The sequence below is a fragment of the Danio rerio genome, chromosome 1 (assembly GCF_049306965.1).
Source record: "Danio rerio strain Tuebingen ecotype United States chromosome 1, GRCz12tu, whole genome shotgun sequence".
Lineage (NCBI taxonomy): Eukaryota > Metazoa > Chordata > Actinopteri > Cypriniformes > Danionidae > Danio > Danio rerio.
This window is the reverse complement of record NC_133176.1, coordinates 49285001-49309497: the sequence shown is the minus strand read 5'-3', so window position 1 is coordinate 49309497 and position 24497 is coordinate 49285001. Positions and strand designations below refer to the sequence as shown.

At 34.7% G+C, this 24497-nt stretch overlaps 1 protein-coding gene across 8 annotated transcripts in view; it reads right to left on the bottom strand.

The window, feature by feature from the left end:
- Window positions 1-2139: 2139 nt before the first annotated feature.
- arhgef7b (Rho guanine nucleotide exchange factor (GEF) 7b) overlaps window positions 2140-24497 on the bottom strand; it is a 65063-nt gene continuing 42705 nt past the window's right edge. For 3 of the 8 annotated variants that reach the window (XM_017354714.4, XM_073943757.1, XM_017354716.4), the window contains exons 7-22: window positions 21383-21477; window positions 21204-21299; window positions 20568-20690; window positions 17907-18045; window positions 16616-16675; window positions 16355-16501; window positions 16171-16257; window positions 12501-12579; window positions 12276-12409; window positions 10786-11007; window positions 7987-8080; window positions 7590-7679; window positions 5768-5938; window positions 3568-3667; window positions 3410-3464; window positions 2153-3317 (exon numbers count right to left, since the gene is read on the bottom strand). In XM_017354714.4, coding sequence (XP_017210203.1) covers window positions 3195-3317; window positions 3410-3464; window positions 3568-3667; window positions 5768-5938; window positions 7590-7679; window positions 7987-8080; window positions 10786-11007; window positions 12276-12409; window positions 12501-12579; window positions 16171-16257; window positions 16355-16501; window positions 16616-16675; window positions 17907-18045; window positions 20568-20690; window positions 21204-21299; window positions 21383-21477 — 1815 coding nt within the window. In that variant the 3' untranslated portion in view covers window positions 2153-3194. 8 annotated transcript variants of the gene reach the window in all.

The following is a 24497-nucleotide window of genomic DNA, read 5'->3' as shown; positions in this document are numbered from 1 at the left end:
TTTTCCATTGAAGATGAGGAAGAAGCAGGTTCAAAAAGTAAGGGAGAGACCACTGAGCATGAGCTAAAATCAGTCAGGTAAGACTGTTAATCTGGAAGGGATATGCTAGAGTGTCATATAAGATAGATGGACATTTAAATAATTTAAATATTGTAAATGCTTTGTTATTCATTCTAAGATGAAACTGCCTCAGAGTCAACTCAGCAAAGTAAAGGTGATGGAGACAGAAAATGTTTAGATTGTCCATCCAACAGTAAATAGTTTGTTATTATCCGCAATGTGTAAATGTGAATCACATACATGTAAGATGAGCTTATCAAGATCTTTCAGGACAAAAAAAAAAAAAAGTTTTGTTGTTAAAGGTACAGGTAAATATAAAAATGTAAAATGGTAAATAGTTCTTAAATTATTACAGTGTACTGTTTTTTCTTTTAATTGTACTTTTACAACAAATAGAAAATTTGTATAAGCAAGAACCCACCCACTTAGTGCCCCTTTTTTTGGTTTGGGCCCCTGCCCCTCAAAATGTCTGTGCACGGCCCTGGTAAGGAGGATAAAATTGGGGTGATGTAGTCACACTTTCTAGGCCTGTGTGTGGATTTTCGAAAACCATCGTTAGCCAATTAAGGTTGCAAGTTTTGTCTTTACAAACATAGTTCGTTGATTTGGTTTGTCCCAAATCCGTGGTTCCAATGAACATTTGCAAACTGCGTCGTAGACTTGTATGCTTGCAACTACACCTCTGGAGCTGAAGTTAGAAACATAGTTTCCTGGCTGTGTTCTATTCCTAGTTATCTCCCTATGCCCTATTAATTTAAAACATTCTGACTATCTGTACTGTATATGATATGAGCCTGCTGGTTACAACATTTCTGCAGTGGTTTAAATGTGTCCAATTGTAAAAGTATTGTAAAAGTAGACTTTCCAAAAAGTAAAATAAATAAACAATATCCTACTTAATAATAATATTCATCATCATCATCATCATTAATATTCTTATTATAAAGTAGGATTTTTTTATTTCCTAATAAATAATAAATTTTATTTCTTAATAAATAGCCTCATTATTAATTTCTTTGATTTATTTATATATAAGAATGCGTGTTCGCTTTTGCAAATGATTATATGTTCATTTAGAATAGAATGTGTAATGTTCTCAATAATATTTGTAAAGGAAACAAGTCCTATGTGCCATTTACACACCTTTCAATTAATATGGAAAATGAGTGCATGTTTTTCCTAAAACTAATATTAGATTTTTTTTTGCATGTTAAACTATAATTTGCACAAAGAAATGATGGGGTTCTTCCCTAAAGGAGTTGTTACCACCCCATTTAAAGCATCACTGGGGTATTTTACGCTATAACTAACGTGGTTCAAATGATGGATTTGCCCAAAATGATGCATCGCATTATGATATTTTGCCGCAAGTTACATCGTTGATTGGGAAACACACCCCTGGTAAGAACTCTGGCAGCTGCATTTTGCACTAACTGAAGTTCATTTATAGAGGATGCTGGGCAACCTCTGAACAGAGCATTACAGTAATCCAGCCTAGAAGTCATAAAAGCATGAACTAGCTTTTCTGCACCCAAGATAGCTAGCATACTTTGCAACTTAGCAAAGTTTTTTAAACAGACGCTTTTACCTGCCAGAAATGGCCATCCATAAATATAGAGTATATCGCAATACAGAACTCAGACATTGTAAATAAGATCTCCATTGGAGTGAAGGAGGTTTAGTGTGAGAATACCACAAGTCGACGAAGAAATGAACTGAGCCCATTTTAATTTTACACAAAAGGATTTATCTAATTAAATGCTAGTTGTTGTCTAATTAGATATGCTCTTCTACAGGCTTCAGTTTAACTGAGTGCTTATTTGAGATGCTATTGTTTTTCTATCAGCTTGAAGCATTCAATTGTTCCATTACTGACATAAACAGCCTTTTTGCTCTAAAACGTCCTGCTCACTGTAATATTGGCTGGATATACATTTCACATGCCATTGGGAGAAAATATACACATTTGATTATATTCAATTATATAACCTTCTTTTTAAAGTACTGCAAACGAAAATGATTACAGCCTAAAATCTTGAGAGACTTCTAAAAACGTAAAGAAACGAGACCAACACGAGCCACAATCAAAGACTCACAGTAGGAATTTGTATTTATTTAATTCAATCAGCAAGAAATAAAGAGTAAGACAGAGAGAGAGAGAGAGTGCTTTGGAAAGAGAAAGTAGTCAAGGTTATCTGGAAATTTCACAATACACAGTCATTTTGCTGTAGACAATATTTCATTTAAATACATAAATTAGACAGACAACATAGAAGACTCTTAATCCGTCAGTTTCTAACCACAGATTCAGTGTTAATTTAAAATCAATCTTGCATACAGTTTTCTTACAAAGCTTCTTTGAAATGCTGACAGAGCTAGAAATGCTGACAAAATTCTGGAAATCTCTTTTTTTTTCCTTCCCAAAAAAGGCACATTTCTGAGCATTAAATAAAATAAAGGATCATTTCTGTACATAACAAAAATCGGTGGATGCACAATTAGTGTTCAGGATCAAAATTAAAAAAAGGATACAAGGTGCAAAACAAGCAACCGGACAGAATTAAAACTGAGGATATCGTAAAAGCAGTATTACGATGTGCTCCAAAACCTCTCTATAAAAAATTAAAACAATAATAAGACTAGTGCCCTCAGGATTGCTTCCAGTTTTGTATTGCAAGGTTCTCCATTGGAAAACTCCTATTGAATGTCATCACTTATTGAACATACTGTCAAGTGAATAGAAAGGTAATGCAGGCCTGGCTATTTGTGTAGGTACAGTGTGACTAGCATCCCTGAGACTCCTAGATTTGGACTAGGAACCAATGACATCTGTGAACTAAATGATCAATTTGCAAGAAGTTCTTTTGGCAGCTTTGCCAGACCACATCTGATCCTGTAAAGAGGGAAAGTACATTCCTAATAGATGATGTACAGGTTCAATACAGTTATCTAGAGCATATCTGACTAAACTAACCACTTGGCACAGGCGAACAAAAAGAAGGCTTGAACAGGATTGCATTTTAAAAAGCGTAATACTGTGACTAAGGGAGTCAAGTCCAGATTTGTCACAATATTTACAAATATTTTTGGTCAGGAGACTTATTCTACACGATTCTTATTTCCTGTAGAATCTCTCACAAATTGGTTTCATCCCAGGACGGGTCGTTCATACTCTTTAACACTCTCCTTACAACCTTCTCCAGCTCTTTCCTTGCCTTTTGTTCTTCTTCGAGAGTTCGCTTCATCCTCTTGTTGTCCTGATGATTTAAAATTTTTTTTAAATAAGAGTCCGGGTCACGGCACCAGATTTTCATATGATCACATTAAGCATCAATGCACATGGACTAACCTGCTTAAGTTCTTGTACCTCATCCCTCAAGGCATAAACCGTATCCACCAGACTCCTGGAATGGAAACCCAAATAAAATGATCATGAATGACTGCTCAGATGTTGAACGTACATGGTGAAATGTAAAATCTCGAATGTAATAATGTAAAAGCTCGAACCTTTCTTCGATTACAGTTTGACCATTGCTCTTTGTTTCTTCCACAATGATTTTCTCCTCCTCAGGAAACAGCATATGTGGTCCAGACTCCTTCCTTGATCCTGAAACAAAGGTGAGCAATGTAAGGTTAATATGTAAACTGTGAGAAGTGACTGGGATCCTTGGGATACTATACGCAAACAAACATTTGACCACTTGAATATGATTAGTTGCTCTGGATTTACTAGATTTATTAAACATAGACTTTATACATAATAAGTTGTTTATTATTTGTTTTTATGAAAGTCTGATTTGATAACATTTCTTAATAAAAACTTTGACTTTTACAGCTTTTTTGTTCTTTTAGAAAATGACAATTGGTTATAATAGCAAACTATTTAATTTGATGCAATGGAAAAGCTGGATTATTATTCCAACCAATATTAATATTAAATTGAAGTTAAAAATTGGTATTGTGTTCTATAAAAATGACTATAAACATCCAAAACCAAACAAAAAGTGATCAGGAGTAGTTTAATTAATGTGTCGGTGCTCTTTTGGTAAGGGATTCATCAGAATAAAGAGCAAAAGTAAGTCCAAGGCACTTGATAAATGTGGGGAAATTGTTTTAAAGCTTTTACTGACATGGCTATTCTTTAAAAGGCGCAGTTTTAATGAATAACCATGTCAATAAAGGCGTTTTAATATTTTTTTCCACATTTATCGAGTGACTTGGACTTACATTTGCTGTTTATTCTGATGAATCCCTTACCTAAAGAGCAAATACTTTTGCTATTTATGAATATAAACATGTCTGATAACATGGCTCCTTTTTTGCTCTTTTACATAAAAATTGTGAATAATTTAAATTTACTTGCGTAACTTTAAATTTTCCCCCCGTAACTTCAAATACAGACATCATACAGACATCATACAGACATACACTCACCGGCTACTTCATTAGGTACACTTTACTAGTACCGGGCTGGACCCCCTTTTTGGCTTCAGAACTGCCTTAATTCTTTGTGACATAGATTCAACAAGGTGCTGGAAATATTCCTCAGAGATTTTGGTTCATATTGACATGGTAGCATCACGCAATTGCTGCAGATTTGTCGGTTGCACATCCATTTTGAGAATCATCCATTCCACCAAATACCAAAGGTGCTCTATTGGATTGAGTTCTGGTGACTGTGGAGGTCATTTAAGTACAGTGAACTCATTGTCATGTTCGAGAAACCAGTCTTGAGATGATTCGCGCTTTATGACATGGTGCGTTATCCTGCTGAAAGTAGCCATCTGAAGCTGGGTACACTGTGGTCATAAAGGAATGGACATGGTCAGCAACAATACTCAGGTAGGCTGTGGCCAATGTTATGTGTATATCAATAATAATGTGCCCAAAGTGTGGCAAGAAAATATCCCCCACACCATTACACCACAACCACCAGCCTGAACCGTTGATACAAAACACGATGGATCCATGCTTTCATGTTGTTGACGCCAGATTCTGACCCTACTAACCGAATGAATTTGAGACTCATCAGACCAGACAACGTTTTTCCAATTTTCAATTGTCCAATTTTGGTGAGCCTGTGTGAATTGTAGCCTCAGTTTCCTGTGCTTAACTGCCAAGAGTGGCACCCGGTGTGATCTTCTGCTGCTGTAGCCCATCCGCCTCAAGGTTTGGCATGTTGTGCATTTAGAGTTGCTTTTTAGGATACCTCAGTTGTAACGAGTGGATATTTGAGTTACTGTTGCCTTTCTATCAGCTCAAACTAGTTTGGCCATTCTCCTCTGACATCAACAAGGCATTTGTGGCCACAGAACTGTCGCTCACTGGATATTTTGTGGTGCGAGAAAATCCCAGTAGATCAGCAGTTTCTGAAATACTTAGACCAGCCCGTCTGGCACTTACAACAATTCCACGTTTAATGTCAGCTAAATCACCTTTCTTCTGCATTCTGATGCTCAGTTTGAACTGCAGCCATTTGTCTGGACCATGTCTACATGCCTAAATGCATTGAGTGCTGCCATTTGATTGGCTGATTAGAAATTTGCATTAACAAGCAGTTGGACAGGTGTACCTTATAAAGTGGCCAGTGACTGTATTTGTCCCTTTTATACTCTTTTGGGACTTTCATCTAATAGGTAACAGATTAATTAAATGAAAATAAAAAGCATTATAGTTTTGATGTGTAAATACGAGCAGCAGCTCTTACGGGACACTGAACCAATTCTGTTAGTGTGAGTTATCCATATACTGTCATAGTCCGAGTCTTCTGATTGGTCAGACGAAGGGAATCCACTGCTACGGCAACCCACAGCATCCACACACGATTGGTGAACATCAGCCAGCACGTGATTATGCATCAAATCAGTGCCCTGCCATGCTAATTAAGGATGGGGATCAAACCAATCATATAGAGAGAACGGGTGGGATGGACCAAACCAAGAGGAATAAAGTGTGGGAGAGACCAAGATTCCCAAAAATAGAATACAAATTTAACAAAAGGAATAACAATGGTGGGACAACATAAGAGAGAGGTTGGTGGAAAATAAATGAATGAAGGAAGACAAAGAGAGGAAAAGAGACAAAGGAGCGTGTTAAAAGAGCAGAAGATATTAAAAGAGTGAACAACAGAGTTTAGTCAACAGACATTTATACAGCGAACATCACGATTCAGAAAAGATGCAGTATTTTAAAAGAGATAAGAGAATGTCTGACAGAGACTTCAGATGACAGATAAAGGTGTTTTGTAGGACTTGAAATATGTTGCAATATTAATGGACCGTATTTTTCATTAAAATATCATTCATTTATTTTATTTTCAGCTTAGTCCCTCTATTAATCAGGGGTCGCCACAGTGGAATGAACCGCCAACTTTTCCATCTTATGTTTTACACAGCGGGTGCCCGTCCACCTGCCACTTATCACTGGGAAACACTCATTCCCACACATACACTACAGACACTTAGCTTACCCAATGCGATTGTGGGGGAAAACGGAGCACCCGGAGGAAACTCACACGAACACGGAAGAACATGCAAACTCCACACAGAAATGCCAACTGATTCAGCCGAGGCTCGAACCAGTGCACTTCTTGCTGTGAGGCGACATTGCTACCCACTGCGCCACCCCTAGTTTAAATATACATTATTAAATTTTTTAATAAATCTATGATATAGTATTGTAAAATGTAATATATTTTAGCAGAATTTTCAGGATCCTTAAAAATTGTTGCACATTGAATCTGAAACCTACGTCCATAATTTTCGCATGTAAAAAAATACATTTGACCTCACATTGCGTCGATCATATTGACACCCTGACTCTGAAACTTTCGTGTCAAAAAAATAAATAAATAAAAGTAACGAAATAACGCATAAATATATCAGACTTCAGTGTGTAAACACCTTTTTTGCTTTTAAGAAAAGTACAAATAAAATGTGACTATATTGACAATTTATACAGTTAAGTCAGAATTATTAGCCCCCTGAATTATAAGCCCCCCTGTTAATTTTTTTCCCCAACTTCGGTTAAAAAAGAGAGCAGATTCCTAACCAAAATAGTTTTAAAAACTCATTTCTAATAACTGATTTACTTTATATTTGCCATGATGATAGTGAATAATATTAGACTAGATATTTTTCACTTCTATACAGCCTAAAGTGACATTAAAAGGCTTAACTAGGTTAATTAGGTTAACTAGGCAAGTTAGTAAAAAAATATATAAAAAAAATATATAGCTTAAAGGGGCTAATAATTTTGACCTTAAAATGTTTTTTTAAAAACTAAAAACTACTTTTATTAGAGCCGAAATAAAACAAAGACTTTCTGCAGAAGAAAAATTATTATCAGACATAATGTGAAAAGGACCTTGCTCTGCTAAAAATCATTTAGAAAATATTTTTCAAAAGACTACAACTGTATATCTTAACTGTATATCTTCTAACTCAGAACATTCACAAATCCCCATCAAGCAATCTGGGACTTAAGTGAGATTTCAACGTTTTCTCAAGCATACAAAAATGTGTACATACTTGAGTTGAGTGTTTGGCGTGTTTTAGCACTTGTACAGTACGCTTCAATCACTTTCAGGATCTGAGCATCCTCCTCCAGAGCTGCAGTGCCTGATGGGAAACAAGAGCACAGCTTAAAGTTTTCTTACAAACAATGGTAAATAATAAACCAATCATATGGAGAGAATGGGTGGGTTGAGAGGATGGACCAAACCAACAGGAGTAAAGTGAGGGAGAGCTAAAGATGCCCAAAATAATTAGATAAAAATAAACAATGGTGGGACGTAGGAGAGAGGTTGTTGAAAAATAAATAAGTGAAGGAAGAGAGAAGAAAAGAGCTTCAGACAATAAATGCATGACATCCTGATGTGTAAACCAAAAAGTTTTAAAGAAGCAATAATTTTGTAGTGTGTCCTACTTTTTCTCACAGCAAATTCCTCATCAGACGGCTTCCTCTCAGGTTTTCGTTTGGGCAGAAGCTTTTTCATATTTTTGGGACTTTTACTGAGATCCTGAAAGAAATTAGAGTCAGAAAATTAGACAAAATATTTGCTTATTAAATAATATTTAGCCAATGAATGAATTGTTAAATTGACTGATTAATTCGCATTTAAACAAATGTACACAAACAGGATTATAGAAAAAAAAGTTGATGCTATCGATATAGAAAAAGGTGAGTTCACCCAAAAATGAAAATAATTTATAATGTTTATTTTGCTAGCACACATTGTTATTGTTTAGGTGAACAATTAATCTGGGTTAATCCACTGAAAATATATATATATTTTGTTTTAGTTATCTTTAAAGTCTGACCATTTGCTTCCACGTTTGTCATGGTGTTGCTTTTCTGTTGTCAGTTTGATGGCTTCGACCACAATATTCTTAACCATTTCTCTCTTACTCGTTAGTTTGCCATGAGGGAATGCTGCGCAAAAAAAAGCCCCGCCCCCTACTAAATTTTCCGTTTCAGTTGGAAGTACATCAACATACTGAAATAAATGTTTCAACAACTTCAGGTTCATGTAGACTTCAGTTTACTTCCCAGGCCATCAAGATCCTAATTTATCTGTAGGTCTCGAAAGATGATCTTTAGTGCATTCGTAACAGTCTACAGCTTGAGTTTGTAATGCATAATCACATGTTTATGAGCTACTTCATGAGTATACGAGTGCCCACACATACTGAACATCTAAAAATAAAAAGCTTAAAATCTTCTGTGATGCTCTACTGAGGAAGGTCACCTGCATCTTGTATGGCCTATTGAGGAGTAAATGAACAGCCAATTTACATGTATGGGTGCACCGTCTCTTTAAGACACAGAAACAAAATAAGAAGTCTATTTTTTTACATTATGCTCTATCATTTAATTTGGTGTTGTCACAATATAAATTTTGTATGATAATACTTTTTTAATAATTAATACAAGCACAATATGACCCGTGAGCATCGTGAGAAAGTTGTTTACATTTTGCATTTTATTAAGCAATATTTGAAATTAGTTATTTTATTTAGATTACTCTAATCATTTGTTAGTTCTATATTTTTGATCAAACATTTGCAGATTGCAATAAAATTTGAAATATGATCATATATAAATGAGTACATTTCTGAGCATATCCTATTAAATGTCAAAAAGAAATGGTTAAAGTGTAATTTAAAGACTTAACTAGGTTATTTGAATAAGCTGTAATAAGACAAATCATTATATAATGATGGTTTGTTCTGTAGACTATTGAAAAAAAAACATTATTGCTTAAGGGGGGCTAATAATTTTGACCTTTTTAAAAAAAAACAATAAAAACGGCTTTTATTCTAGCCAAAATAAAGCAAATACGACTTTCTCCACAAGAAAAAAAATGATAGAAAATACTGTGAAAAATCCCTTGCTCTGTTCAACATCATTTGGGAAATATTTGAAAAAGAAAACAAAATAATAATGTTGACTTAAACTGTATATGTAATTAATATCATTTATAATTAATCAAATTTATGAAAATGATGCTATTTTGTGATATATATATCCAGTGATGGAAAAAGTACTGAAAAATTATACTAAGTACTATTACTTCCCTAAAAATGTAGTGCAAATAGGGTAAAAGTATCTGTTGTGAAAATTACTCAAAGTATGAATAAAAAGTAGACGTTTCAAAAGTACTCAAGAGGAGTGAGTAGTGAGTATTAGGATGTGAAAAGCTGATGCATTTAAATGTAATTTTTGGATGTGTGTGAAAACGTAACATTCTGTAGTAGTGCAATTTAATTTAGCTATTGTCCAGCAAGCACACAATGCCATAAGACGTTAATATTAGGTTAGATTTAGGTTGTGATGTCAGGTGACCAAAATTAAATGTCTAGCCAGCATCTAAGGACCTTACTTTGATGTCCAAAAATGACGTTAAATGACGTTGATATTTGGTTGATTTCAGATTGTGTTGGAAAGTGACCAACTTTGATCAAACTTTGAGCCAACATTTAAAACCAACGTCATATTGACATCAAATACTGACATTTATTCGTCAGGTATGGCAACCTAAATCCAAAATCTGATAGACGTCATAGTGGTAACATCCACACAACGTTAAACTAACATTTTTAGATGTTGATTTTTGGTTGATTTTAGGTTGGACATTGGCGTCGGCCTGATGTTGAGTTCTGACGTCAACCTGATTTTTATTTCAAAACAAAATGCGTGTACAATTTCAATTCAAAGACGTCATGTTGAAGTCTTGTGCCTGCTGGGTGTTAAAGGTAAACAGTAAACATCCGTCATCTTCTCATCGGTGACATGCATCAAAACAGTCTCTGGGTCAATGTGTCTACATATTTTGGCCATCTTCTTGGACACGTGTAATGCTTTCAAACAGTTTGCTGCAATTATTAAGCGCACATGTCTTGAGGTAGTTCATTAGGATGTGATTTACCTTCTATGTGGGATTGGAAAGGATTCACAAGACTGATTTTTCCAATCTCCGTAGTCAAGAAAAAATAAAGTAGTGACAGCAGGTTGAAGGAAAGTAGTGGAGTAAAAAAACAGATATTGCACTAAAAACGTGCTCAAGGGAAAGTAAAAGTACACATTTTAAAAACTACTCAGTAAATTACAATTACTGAGAAAAACTACTCAATTACAGTAGCTTTAGTATTTTTAGTTTGTTACTTTACAACACTATATATATCAATGTATAATCAACAGGTAACACGAGACACAGTTGAATACCTCTTTGTAACACAATGCAGCAGAGGGTTTGAGGGGCGGTGCAGGTCGTAGACAGCTGAGACTCCAGGGCTTCTGGGTTTTGGGGGGTTCGAGGGGCCCCCACATCATCCCGCTGTGAGGAGTGCCGAGCGAAGAGAGATGAGGAAGTGTGTGGTAGACTGGAGATCCGCTCACTCCTCGACTCTCCGAATGTCTGGACGGGGTGAGCGGGTGAGAGGGCAGCTAAACAAGGACGAGAAAGCCAGGTTAGAGATGCCGAAATGCACAAATTCTGTTCAGGAAGGCAACACTAAAAGTGAAGATAAAGAGGATCACATTTTAAAAACTAATTATTTGGATGGATCCATGCTTTCAAGTTGTTGACGTTAAATTCTGACCCTACCATCCGAATGCCACGGCAGAAATCGAGACTCATTGGACCAGGCAACATTGTTCTAATCTTGATGGTCCAATTTTGGTGAGCCTGTGAATTTTAGCCTCAGTTTTCTGCTCTTAGCTGGACAGGAGTGGCACCCGGTGTGGTCTTCTGCTGCTGTAGCCCATCCGCCTCAAGGTTGGAGGTGTTGTGTGTTCAGACATGCTCTTCTGCATACCTCGGTTGAAACGAGTGGTTATTTGAACCAGTCTGGCCATTCTCCAACAAGACATTTGTGCCCACAGAACTGCTGCTCACTAAATATTATCTCTCTTTCAGACCATTCTCTGTAAACCCTAAAGAAGGTTGAGTGTGAAAATCTCAGAACAACAGCAGTTTCTGAAATACTCAGACCAGCCAATCAGGCACCAACAACCATGTCCCGTTCAAAGTCACTTAAATCATCTTTCTTCTCCATTTTGATGCTCGGTTTGAACTGCAGCAGATCTTCTTGACCATGTCTACATGCCTAGATGCATTGAGTTGCTGCAATGTGAATGGCTGATTAGAAGTTCGCGTTAAAGAGCAGTTGAACAGGTGTACCTATTAAAAAAGCTGGTAAATGTATACTATCTATCATGTTTACCTAAAAGTTAAATGTCTTCAAACTTTTAGCTGATTGAGCAGCTTCAGCCCCCTCATCTAAACTCTTTCACAAACAATACTTATTAACAGGTGAAGAAAAGGTGAATTTTCACATTTTCATGAAAACTACTGACACGTTTAAAAGTTCCAAATTTGAAGTCCACTTCTAGAAAAGTGACAATTCTGGAATAACATCAAAGCCATTTTACAAGCACATTTATATGTTGTTTTTGTCCCTTGAATGTGTTTATGACTATTTATATGCTGTTGTTTAATCGCTATATAAACATACATCAATTGGTCTTAAAATGACAACAATAACACTTATCGCAATCATTTCTATGACACAACAAAATTACTTAACATGACAGGCCTACTTGTGTAATTTCAAAGTCTTAAGTGATGTCTGATAACAATTCTAATTTACCATCACAGGTTTTAATTACATCAATTTTGTTATTATATTGATGAAAACAAAAGTGTTTCTCACTGTATGGCAGGGCACACTCTGTGGTTTCAAGCTGCTGGTTGAAATGCGTTTGGTCTGCCGGTGTAGATGATCCACCCAGTCCTGAAGATCTTGTTGATTATTACAGATCACCTGGATCCGCTCGATCATATTTCCTGCACAAATATAATTATTATAGCTGAAGCACATCAACGTCTAGCAATAATAGCTCACATCAAATAAAAAACAACTGTCTGGAAAACTCACCAGATATTTCGAAAGCATGTTTTGTGCCATCGCTGTCCTCTGTTTTACTCACAGACATTCCTGTCAGAGGAAGCTTCCCCTGTGTACATAAATCAACCAATGAGCTGTCTGCTTGTCCCTTAAATTACACTATTTTGCAACACCTTCATTATTTGCTTTGATTTTACACTACTTAACATGTACTTACCCCCAAAAAGTACCAAGTAAATACATGGGTTAAACTGAATTCAATGTGTAGGTTTAGGGATACTACCTAGTTATTACCCAGTTTAAGTAATAACTATGATAAGTACATAACATACAACTTTGGTTGACCAAAAATGAACAAAACTTCTACAGAATTTATTCATCTTAAATTAACATTAAAACTCATTATTTATTAATAATTTTTAAAAAAGGTTTTAATAAACTTAATTTTTATTAATTAAGATTTATAAAAATGTTGTTGTAAGTGTTACTAGTTTAATATTTTGCCGAATATGCAAGTGTTTAATTTGTTCTTTGAATGGAATTGTGCAAGCCATAATAACATTAAAAATAATATTAATAATAGTCAATATCCTAATCAACTGTTTTAATGTCAAAACATAAAATAATAATACTGTTAAACACTGATAATGCACAGTATGTGTAAACTGTATCTATATAAACAGAATTATGTATTTTATAAAAAGCAGAATCATAAAGCTGGATTTCAGCTGCTGATTGAGCGCGCACCTCACGAAACAGACGAGGCTTTTATAGTTGACACATTTGCAGTTGTGATATTTTTTAAAACGACAGGGAGCGGTCAAAAGAAACCCACCGTTAAGACAGACAGATAAACAGAGAAGTAAAAAGTTTCCGAAAATTTACAATCATTCAAGATTTTTTTTTTTATTAAACTTTGATGCATTACTTGCTTTTGTTCATATCTCGGACAGTTTTACTTATTAAAGTTTATTAAAATATTACTGACAAGAGAACATGAGTTGCTCTACAAATATATTTTTTATTTTGGCAAGAATAAAAGCAAAAAAAGTACACTTACTAAAAATACTGATGTTTGTTTTTTAGCCCGCTCCACAATTCACACATTACTATCTGGCTAGTTTCTGTCCTATACATTTGCTAAAAAGGCAATAATGGTCTAACATTCATGACCATTATCACCAATAAAGCCTTGAAACAGGCCGTCAGTATATTTTAAACCGATAGGTTCAAATATTCCTTTCCAGTTATCAAAGAAATAATTTGTTCCTTAATTACAGATTTGTAACTATTAAATTGTTTTCAATTCAAAACTGTAATATATACAGTACATCAGTGTAAAAGCTATGACATAAAACATAAAAACATATTTCTGTAATTGTGTACCTGGGTCTACACTTTTCCCATGGCCTCTTTTGGCGTAAACAAACGTATCCCTTAGGTTTTTCCAAACTTTTTTACAAAAACTTTCCTCCTTTCCCATGGCTGTTGCAATTTATAGCCAAGAATTATTGATCATCTGGTTATCTCTATGATCACGGATCATAGAGGTGTCTGTACAGGCATACTGTTTCATACTGATTCACATTCAACTCGAATCAAACGCGGCTCCGAGTGAACTGTTTGCTCGAGTCTCGAAAAAAAATCCTGCGCTTCACCGGCCGAAATCATGTCACGCACACTCAAAGCGAACCACCACAAACTCTGCAATGATGCCACATTTGCTGCACGCACTCAGGCAAGCTAGCGGGATGCATCGAGTACAAACTAGGAAACTAGGCTTAACTGTCAACATGAAAAAAAAGTATTTTAATATCACTAAAACTAATTACATTAAAACAGAATGATTTTTTTTTAAATCATTTTATTGCACCACAAAAATGTAACAAAATACATCAATAAATAATAATAATAAAATTTGAGGAAATTAGATAGTTGGTCTTGGCCTTAAAGTAAAAAAAAAAGGTACTAGAGACTGCTGCTGTACTACATTTTGTTTGCTTGTTTGTGTATTTATTGTCAAATTAGAATCTTATGGCTATTCATGGCAAGATCAATCTAGATAAAAACATATTACATGATAACTTTAGTTTAAGTAACACTGCACACTATTAATTACTAGCTTATTACCTGCCAATTATTAAGATAATAACTCTTTATTAGCACTTCAAAATAGGGTTGCACAGTTTAACGGTACTATGGTAGTATCGCGATACTATGGCTCCAAAATTCTGCCAGTGCCACTGTAGTTTGTAAACGGTAGTATCGTCATTAATGGTCTATCTACAATAGATATGGTTGCATGTGGAAAAGTCACTAAAATGCTCACACGTCTGTGCAACAAAAAAACATTTTATGGTGTAGAACTGTGTAGAATTCGCAACTTTTATGGCAGCCTATTGCACAATTTCTAACGCTTCAGTTCGAACACTGAATCGGTTCATTTGTGTTCCTGTCAATATGATTTAGTAGCTCACAGAGTGAAATTTTGAATTACTTTGGATGGTTACCTGATAAAACAATAATAAAAAAAAAAACAATAGATGAAAAAACCCAAAATAGCAATAGGAAACATTGAAACAATTTTTGACCACTTCATATAGCCTAATTTAGTTGGACAAATACTCCTTTTGTAGCAAATTTAATTTGGTATAACTTGTATCCTTATTTTTATGTATTTTTTTTGTTGGTCAGTTGTCTACAAAAAGAATGAAGAAATGTTAGGTGAAGTGACGTGCAAACAATTTTTAATAATATGAGAATAATGAAAATTCAATTCAAGTAGGCCTATTACAACATAAAATATAGTATTTCTAACATACTTTGAGTTATGAATAACAGTATCGCAATACTACTTGGTATCGTCATACTTCAGATGGTATAGTATCGCAAGATGAATTAATGGCATCGCGACAACCCTACTTATAAAATATGATTGGTAAAGCTTTAGTTTAAGTAACAAAGCACACTATTAACTACTGGCTTATAACCTGTCTATTATTAAGATATTAAATCTTTATTAGCACTTATAAAGTATGATTGGTAACACTAGAGACACTGCACACTATTAACTACTGGCTTATTACCTGCCTATTATTAAGATATTAACTCTTAGATGTTACATTTGTTAACACTTATAAAGCATGATCTTATTTTACATTCCTAATCCTACCCAATACCTAAACCCAACGACTACCTTACAAGCTATTAATAAGCAGCTAATTAATAGTTTATTCAACTAAAAATTTTAGATAATGGTATGTTAATGGGAACTGTTACTTAAAATATGATGTTATTTTACATCCCTAATCCAACGCAATACCTAATCCCAACGAGATACTCACTTTACTAACTATTAACAAGCAGCTAATCCTGTATATTCACATTTAAATTAATAACCTAAGTTTAGAATTACACCGTTGACCCATCCCTTACCTAAACCCAACATTTAACCTACCCATAACCCCCAGAATTGTGCCTAACCTTACCTGTATCCCACTTCAAGAGCACCAGAAGTGCTGTGCAATATTATAGGAACACATTGTATATATTTTCTGATGTAAGTACATAGTAAAGGTCACTTAATATGAAGTGGAACCCATTGTTTTACAATAAAAACATTAGATATTATTTTTCAGCTTGATATATGATAAATAACTTAATTTCATTTTGCTGCACTACAAATGAAAGAGGGGTTTACCTGATAGATGAAGCCGCTCATGCGAGGACTGGCAGACAACATGAGAAGAATGTGAGGAAACAGGAGCAGGTATCGCTCGTTCTTTTCCTGAGGAGGCAGAAAAGCATTTTACAAGCAAGTTTTCATTTCCACTTCAGCACTTTTTAGAAAATAGTTAAGTTCATTATTAAATGAGGTCACTCACCTCAGCGCCGTGATTCTGAATGATGACTTGAGACATGAAGAGGACGGTGCCCAGTGTCTTAATACCTTCCCCTTCCCAGCCGCGAATGGACTCCATCAGAATCTGCAGCTCAAGCTCCTTCCTCTTCCTCACTTCCTGACACTGCGCCTAAAAGACACAACAACATCATCACACACACACACACACACACACACACACACACATTAGCAACATTTCACAAATAATCTTTACAAACTGGACAAAATCAATGTTCATACTCACTGAGAGATTTTTAAATAATGTCATGCTCTTCTGAATGTCTGGATAATCAGGATGAAGTGGCTGTGGGAAATAAACGAAGAATGCGAGTTAAACAGGGATACTTTTTTAAAGACTATTATTCAAATATTCAGACAATCATTGATTAGATAGCACTTGTGGTCATGTAAAAATTTTAATTAAAAATCAAGTCAAAAGTGATTAATTGATCAAAAGTGACAGGATTGAATAAAAATGATGCTTGTGCTTTGTTCTCCAATGAAAAAAAAACCTGAAAATTGTATCGCAGTTCCTAAGAAATAATGAATAAAACTGAGAAAGTAAATAAATAAATAAAAAGCATGGCTGGTTTCTACATTAACATTAATAAATGACACTGAAGCCTGAGGGAACGATGCTAAAAATTCAGCTTTGACATTATAGGAATACAGTACATTTTAAAATGTTTTTTTAAGAGACTAATATACAAATGTTTAGACTATCATTGATTATTAGATTCTTAAATTGATGCTTTCTTTTAAGCTCAGCTTGATTTTTGCCCATCAATCTGATTTCAGCTTCTTGATTTGCTTAAAGTCAGCTTTTAGCGTGTGTAATATGTGAGTTACAGAGAGTATTTCTAGTTAGGAGACAATTACATTTATCAGACATTCTGTCTTTAGTCAGAAAACTACAAAAAAAAAAAAAAACAAACAAAAAAAAAACAGTCACACTTTTTTTTTCAAACATTAGAAAACTTAATTCAGCAAGAGCTCTTCAAATTGATTAATAGTAACAGTAAAGATATTTACAAAGATTTAAACTGATTTAAGTTTTAAAAAATAATTTATGTTCAGGATTTGTTCTCCCCCCTCAAATAAAAAAATCATAAAATTTGTATTAAAGTCAATACAAATGATTAAGCAAATAAATGAAAAGCATGACTGTTTTTAACATCAACACTAACAAATGTTTTTTTGATGTGGCAATGTCTGGAGGCAATGATGCTGAAAATTCAGCTTTGACTTCATAGGAATACATTTGATTTTGAAATATATTTTTAAAAACAAAATAATTATTTTCAACTGCAATAATATTTTACAATATTACTGTTTTATTGCATCATGATCAAATGATTACGGCCAAATAATTACCTGGTCAGATCCCACGATTTTTATTGACGGTTACTAAAGTCACTATGCCAGATTATGCGATTCCGTCTTGATAAAATCTTGACTTGTCAAGGTGTGCCAGACTACACGAGTGTCCTTCAACAACATACAGTACAAAAGCAGTCTGTGAGAGGCTTCAGTACCTCCATGTGGCGCTCCATCTCCTTCAGCAGTGTGGGGTATTTCTCCAGCCTCAGGAAGGGTTTGCTCAGGCCTGTGGTGAGTGTGAGGATTCCAGGTGTGTTTGCTCCTTTACTTTCCATGAACTCTCCTAATTCCTCACTGAAACATGCAATCATGCAGGCAAACAGCAATGATTTAAATCAGCTCTATATACAGTTGAAGTCAGAATTATTACCCCCCCTGTATATTTTTCCCCAAGTTTTGTTTAACAGAAAGAACACAATTTTCCACAACATTTCTATGACAGTTTTAATAACTAATTTCTAATAGCTGATTTCTTTCATCTTTGCCATGATGACAGTACATATTATATTACTACATATCTTTCAAAATATTAGTGTTCAGCTTAAAGTGACATTTAAAGGCTTAACTAGGTTAATCAGGCAGGTTAAAGTAATTAGGCAAGTTATTGTAAAATGATGGTTTGCTCTGGACAATCGAAAATAAATACTGCTTAAAGGGGCTAACAATACTGACCTTAAAAGGATTTTTGAAAATTAAAAGCTGCTTTTATTCTAGCCGAAATAAAACAAATAAGACTCTCCAAAGGAAAGAATATAATAGAAAAATACTGTGAAAATGTGCTTGCTCTGTTAAATATCACTTAGGGGATATTTATTCAAATCTTTGCATTTCTATCATTCGTTACTTGTGCAATAATTCGAAATGTCCATTAACACAAGGTGACGGAAACCGAACAACACTGCTAAAAATCTTCATACTTAAAGGGTCATGACACCCCTCACTTTCGGTTCAAGTTTACCTATGAATTTTTTCATAAGATGCATCATAATGGGCGTGGAGCTCTGCGAGAAAAGGGCAGGAGTGGGCGTGGCCAGCAGGGGTGAAGAAGGGGAGCGTACAACTGTTGTCAGTAAGCTCACAAAATGAGACACAAACTGTGAGGAGACGCATAATTTTATAGTTTAAAAAGTTAAAAAGCAAAGAAATAAACAATAATTTAATGTCCTGCTACATTTGTTATTCATGATTTTATATACAGATAACCACAATTTATATCATTATAAAAATAATTGTGTTCGTATAAACTATAAATGAGGACTTTTCCCCTTAATCCCCGGGTCTGAATCATAGGTCTGAATGCAGACTCAGTGCAGCAGGTCTCTTGCCCCATCTATTTTAACCATTAGCCCTGTTGGTAATCTAGATTATTTAGTCAAACACAGCAGCACGGCAATGTGTCTAAATGTGAACGAACTCCTGATAAAAGACAACGTCCACCATTCTCTAATTCTCCTACTGCGTTCCCGACAAAAATGCTTGCATACAGCTTTTCTGTATCGACCCTGACAGGATCGCAGGGAAAAACATGCAACAAACCCTTTGGATCATGGAAACAAACACATACGAGCCTTGATGAACAGCTAAGTACTGTGTGCCGTGGGTTCGTGTCTTACAGCTTGGCCTTGGCACTGGCAGGTCTGCCTTGCCTTCAGTAAGCATGTGCTCTCATGAATAATTAAGAAGCAGGATCTTCTCATAGGATAAGAAAACTCCGCTATGAATAATAATGACAAACTGACCTGTCGTCTTTGCACTTGCAGTTTTGCGCTCCGTCGCTGATTTTGATCCCGCCCCAAAAATCATTTTAAACCCGGAAGCTGAAATCAGCTGACAAAAGCTCAAAATGGTCCAGTTTTTCCCACAATTAAAGCTAACAGGTGCTAACATTGTCTTAACTGGTGCTCAACACACACAAATCTTTTAAAATGACAAAAAAAAATACTCGAGGATTTTGTGAATATTTAAGTATTTTTGTCTTGTTTCTAGCCCAAATATATAAAAAATTCCAAGAATCACAGCTGGAGAGCTGTGCTTTTTAAGAAGAGCTTTGATTTTTTTAAATAAAAAAAGAACAAAGTGAGCTTTAGGTATAATTAATGTATTGGTGGTCTTTGGATTATCGATGCTTTAATGCATAAGTCACCAATCTCAGTCCTGGAGTGCCGGTACTCCTGCAGGGTTTAGCTCCATCTTGCCTCAACACACCTGGCTGGGTGTTTCAAGTATACCTAATAAAGCTGCGGTCACACTGCACTTTTCTCCCCATAGACTTCCATTTATACGCACGCAAATGCATTACACCCGAAACACAAGGTCGTGCATCAAGTTTTGCAGATCGCTATGTTGGAAAGTTTAAGCTTGGTGAACTCTGACGTCTGAAAATCGCATCATTTGACTGCAAGAGACTAATCAAGGATCAAGTGTGTATGTGTGTGTGCGTCATGCATCACACATCAAGATTAATTCTGACAAACATCCCTCAACCACAATCTTGTCTCGTTTTTATTAGTCAGCAAAAACGTCAGTATCTTTTTATTATACTTGTCATCATCATCACTTAAGTTTTGTTTAGTTTTCGTCAGTAGAAACTTTTAATTCACAAAAATTATGACAAAAAACTAAATTAATACTAATCCTAAGGGATCAATTAAAGTTACCAGAAATTGCAATATTAATTTTTAAAATGGTTTACAACAAGCGTGTGGGGAAATATTTGAAAATGAATTAAAAAATTCACAGGAGGGCTAACAATTTTGACTTTAACTGTAAATGATGTGTCAGTGTTGCTTGTGGACATTACTCATGTTGTTACGCACCTGTGCTGTGTGAGAACATTAACTGCGGATGGATGGTTGGAGCAGTAGGTCACGTACAGACTCCTCATCTGAGTAAGGAGGGACAGAAAGAAACCTCCTATTCTCTGCTGACTGTCTGAAACTCTGCACACAACACAAAGCATTACATTTCCAAATGATACATGTTAACAGGAGGTAATTCATATCCACATTTTCCACTCTTCAGAAAATAAATTCTGTTAAACTATGATCCAACAGCAAAAAGGGATTTGCTTTGAACACAATATCAAGCCTTTTCAAAAACTAGGTAGATTGAAGTTGGTATAATTCAGCAATAATACATTTGTACAACATACTAACATCAATACTAGAGATGTTTACATGTACATCTGTGTATCGTGTATGTACAGTGCTCAACATTATGATTACACCTTCACAAATCTCTCAGTATTTTAAGCCAGTTTGATTGGTGTACGTTGAGATCACTAGAAAAGCTAATTTGATGCAAATAAAAAATTTAAAGCATTTAAAACGGTGTAGTAGCGTTAAAAAATACTATACTTTAAATGTTAGTGCCATCCACATACAACACAATTCATTATCAATAACCGCCAGTAGATGTCGCTGTTGATGCGAGAACAAGACGAGGGCGCTTACTTGACGTTTTCCTCGAGTGAATGTACCAGTGTCTGCTGAAAAGAGCTGATCTCCTCTAGATTTCCCATGATGTGACTGATATCTGACACGCTGAGCCTAAAAAACAACAGACAGACGGACTGAGAAGCGCACAAGCATCAGCCCTCGGGGTATGTTGAATTGCGAGCTTGTTTTCTTACCTGTCGGTGGGCTGTAATGCTCTCAGATACACGGAGAGGAGGTTCTGGAGCTCTTTACAATATTCAGTCTCAGTTTGTAGAATATTCTGAACCACCTGTGTGTATTTAATAAATGAAATAAACAACAGTTAATGATCTACAACAACTAATAACTTTTGAGTTTGATTAGCATTCAATAGTAGGGTCTGCACGATATTGGAAAAATCTGATACTGCCATATTTGATTTTTTCTGCGATAAATTTTGTAATATGAATACACAATTTTACACATCTTTCACAAGATTAGCTCTATTTGATGATTTTCTGATGAGTCTAATTAATAAGTAGGGCCAGACGGAATCTGCTGACATCTTTTGCTATTTCTGTGCAGAATTTTGGTAAAAATCTGCGGATTTATGCAGAATGAGTATCATAACTAAAACCTTAATATATGAAAAAAAAGTAATACATTTTTAACTTGTATTTAATGTTTACAATGCAAATACAATTAGATCCACCTTATTTGATAAAGCATTTCTCTCATATATCTACTAAAAGACCCAAAATATTACTTTACAAACTGTATTGTGAATAAATCATATAAATATTTTCATATTAGTCAATAATATTTCTGAAATTAATAAAAAAAACTGAATAAATATGAATTTACACAGTACATAAACAGAATCAATGATGGGCTAAAAATCTGCAGAATTCTGTGCGCGCAGATTCCGTGTGGGCCTACTAATAGGATTCAGGTACAGAAATTGAATAATTACACTGCAAAAAAAACTGCTTTTCTTGTCAAAATATTAAACATTTCTAGATCAAGTGAAACTATTGATTAAGTAAATATTGATATATTAATAACTTAAGAAGAAATAGAAGTCAAAATTAAGAGTTTTTCTTTAAAACAAGCAAAATACTCTGCCAATGGGGTAAGTAATATTAATAATAATACATTTTATCTGTAATCCGCTTTTCTTAGACTCCAAGTGCTACAAGGCAAAATTCTAACAATACAAGGTGCAACAACAAAAAGATGCAATAAAACAATAAGAATATGAACCAAGTAAAAAGTTAACAAATTGATCATCCTAAGTTAAAAGCAATGCTAAAAAGGTGAATCTTAAGTTTCTTAAAACAGTCCAGAGAAGCGGCATTCCTAATGCTGATGGGTAGGGCATTTCACAGCTTATGCACACGGTATAAGAAAGCCCTACCGCCCATGGTCTTGAGTTTACAGTTTGCACTGTAAAAAAATCCAACATACAAATTCTTAACTCGGTTTACAATTGTAGGTTAGTGGCCATCTTTTTGGGCTCAGAGTTGAATTTACTCATTAAAAAACGATTAAACTGTATGTTTGTTCAATGACAGTAAAAAAAAAAAATAGTTGAGAGACTTTGAATTTTGATTTCTTTATTTCAGCGTTTACCACTGTTAAAATAAAAAGTTGAGTTAACTTAAACTTTTAAAGCAACTGGCAGCAAAGAAATTGAGTTTATTAAGCTTCAGATGTTGAAGTTGTGCAAAATTATTCTAATAAGTATACTTGACTTAAAACAGCCTTTTCAGCCAACTTAAAAAAATAATTCAGCACAACTTCAACCTCTGAAGCTTGATAAACTTAAAATTTCTTTGCAGCCGGTTGCTTTAAAAGTTTAAGTTAACTCAACTTTCTTTTTTCTTTTTTTTTAATGTGTGGCTGATATGGGTAGGTGACAATCCTGAACTGCGGGCTGGGCTGGGGTGGTGAGAGTCACCAGGTCACAGATGTAACCAGGTGCTGGCCCATGCACTGCTTTGAAGGTAAAAATCAAGTTCTTAAAATCAATCCGTGACTTAATAGGAAGCCAGTGTAATTGTTAAAGTACAGGAGTAATATGGTGGTGCGATAATGTGTGTCAGAACCCGTGCAGCAGAATTATGTATATACTGTAATCTTCTGAGAGAACTTGTAGGTAAACCCCAAAAAGTGAATTACAAAAATCAAGACGTGATGCGATAAAGGCATGGATAAGCCTCTCTGCTTCAGGTCGTAATAAAAATGGTCTAATCAGTGAAATATTGCGGAGATGAAAGAAGGCAGTCTTTGTTAAATGTTTTAAGTAGGAGTTAAAACTAAGCTGTGCATAAAAGAGCACCCCAAGGTTACGCACCCGAGTAGGAGACAGTTAAAGATGATCAACCGAAAGGATGAAATCCTTACACTGGCTAAAATTAGGTTTATTTTAAGGAAGTTTTGATTCATTCAGAATTTAATTTCTAAAAGACAGGCAGATAAAACTGATGTAGCAGTGTTAAGATCGGTGTTAACACTAACATAGATTTGTGTGTCATCAGCGTAGCACAAGCCATATTTTGTTAGCCAAGTAAATTTATCTAGTTTACCACTTTGAAATGTAGATATTTGGACTAGAAAATACAAAAAAGACAAAAATTCTAAGAAATAAAAACGTTAGTTTTTTTTTTTTTGCATTAATTCCATTTGAATACAGTATATAAATTAGAGCTGCACAATATTTCATTTCAGCATCGATATCGCAATGTGATCATTCGCATTGCGAGTATTCGCAATGTTGAGTCAGGATTAGTGTTGATCATTTTGCTGTGTTTTTTAGGCCTGTGACTGCTTAAGGTTTTTAAAAGCATTCAGGCATAAGAAACTGTACCATTTGTAACCACTTTGAAAAATGAATAGTGATTAGGTTTACTGTATCGTTTATAAAACAAAGACTATGCAGTATTTTGTATTTAATTATTCTGCATTAGGCATGGCCCGGTTTTAAAATTCTGATGGTATGATAACCTTGGATAAAAATATCACGGTTTCACGGTTTTGTGATTACTGCTGTAAAATATATTCTTTTTAAATGCCTGAATAAAAACAACTTTATTTCCCCTTTGAAAATAAATATGAAAAAATATGAATATATTCTTTTTTTTTAAAAGATTTATAATATTTTGAAGGAGTAACATGTCAAGCTGAATAATTCAAATGAATCATGGACTTCTCCATCGTCATTATTTTCAAAAACACTGATTTTTTTACAATTAAAAATGCCACCTTTGGATATTTTTTTCTGCTGGAGATACTGTTGTCCAAAAAAAAATGTAAATAAAAAATCGTACA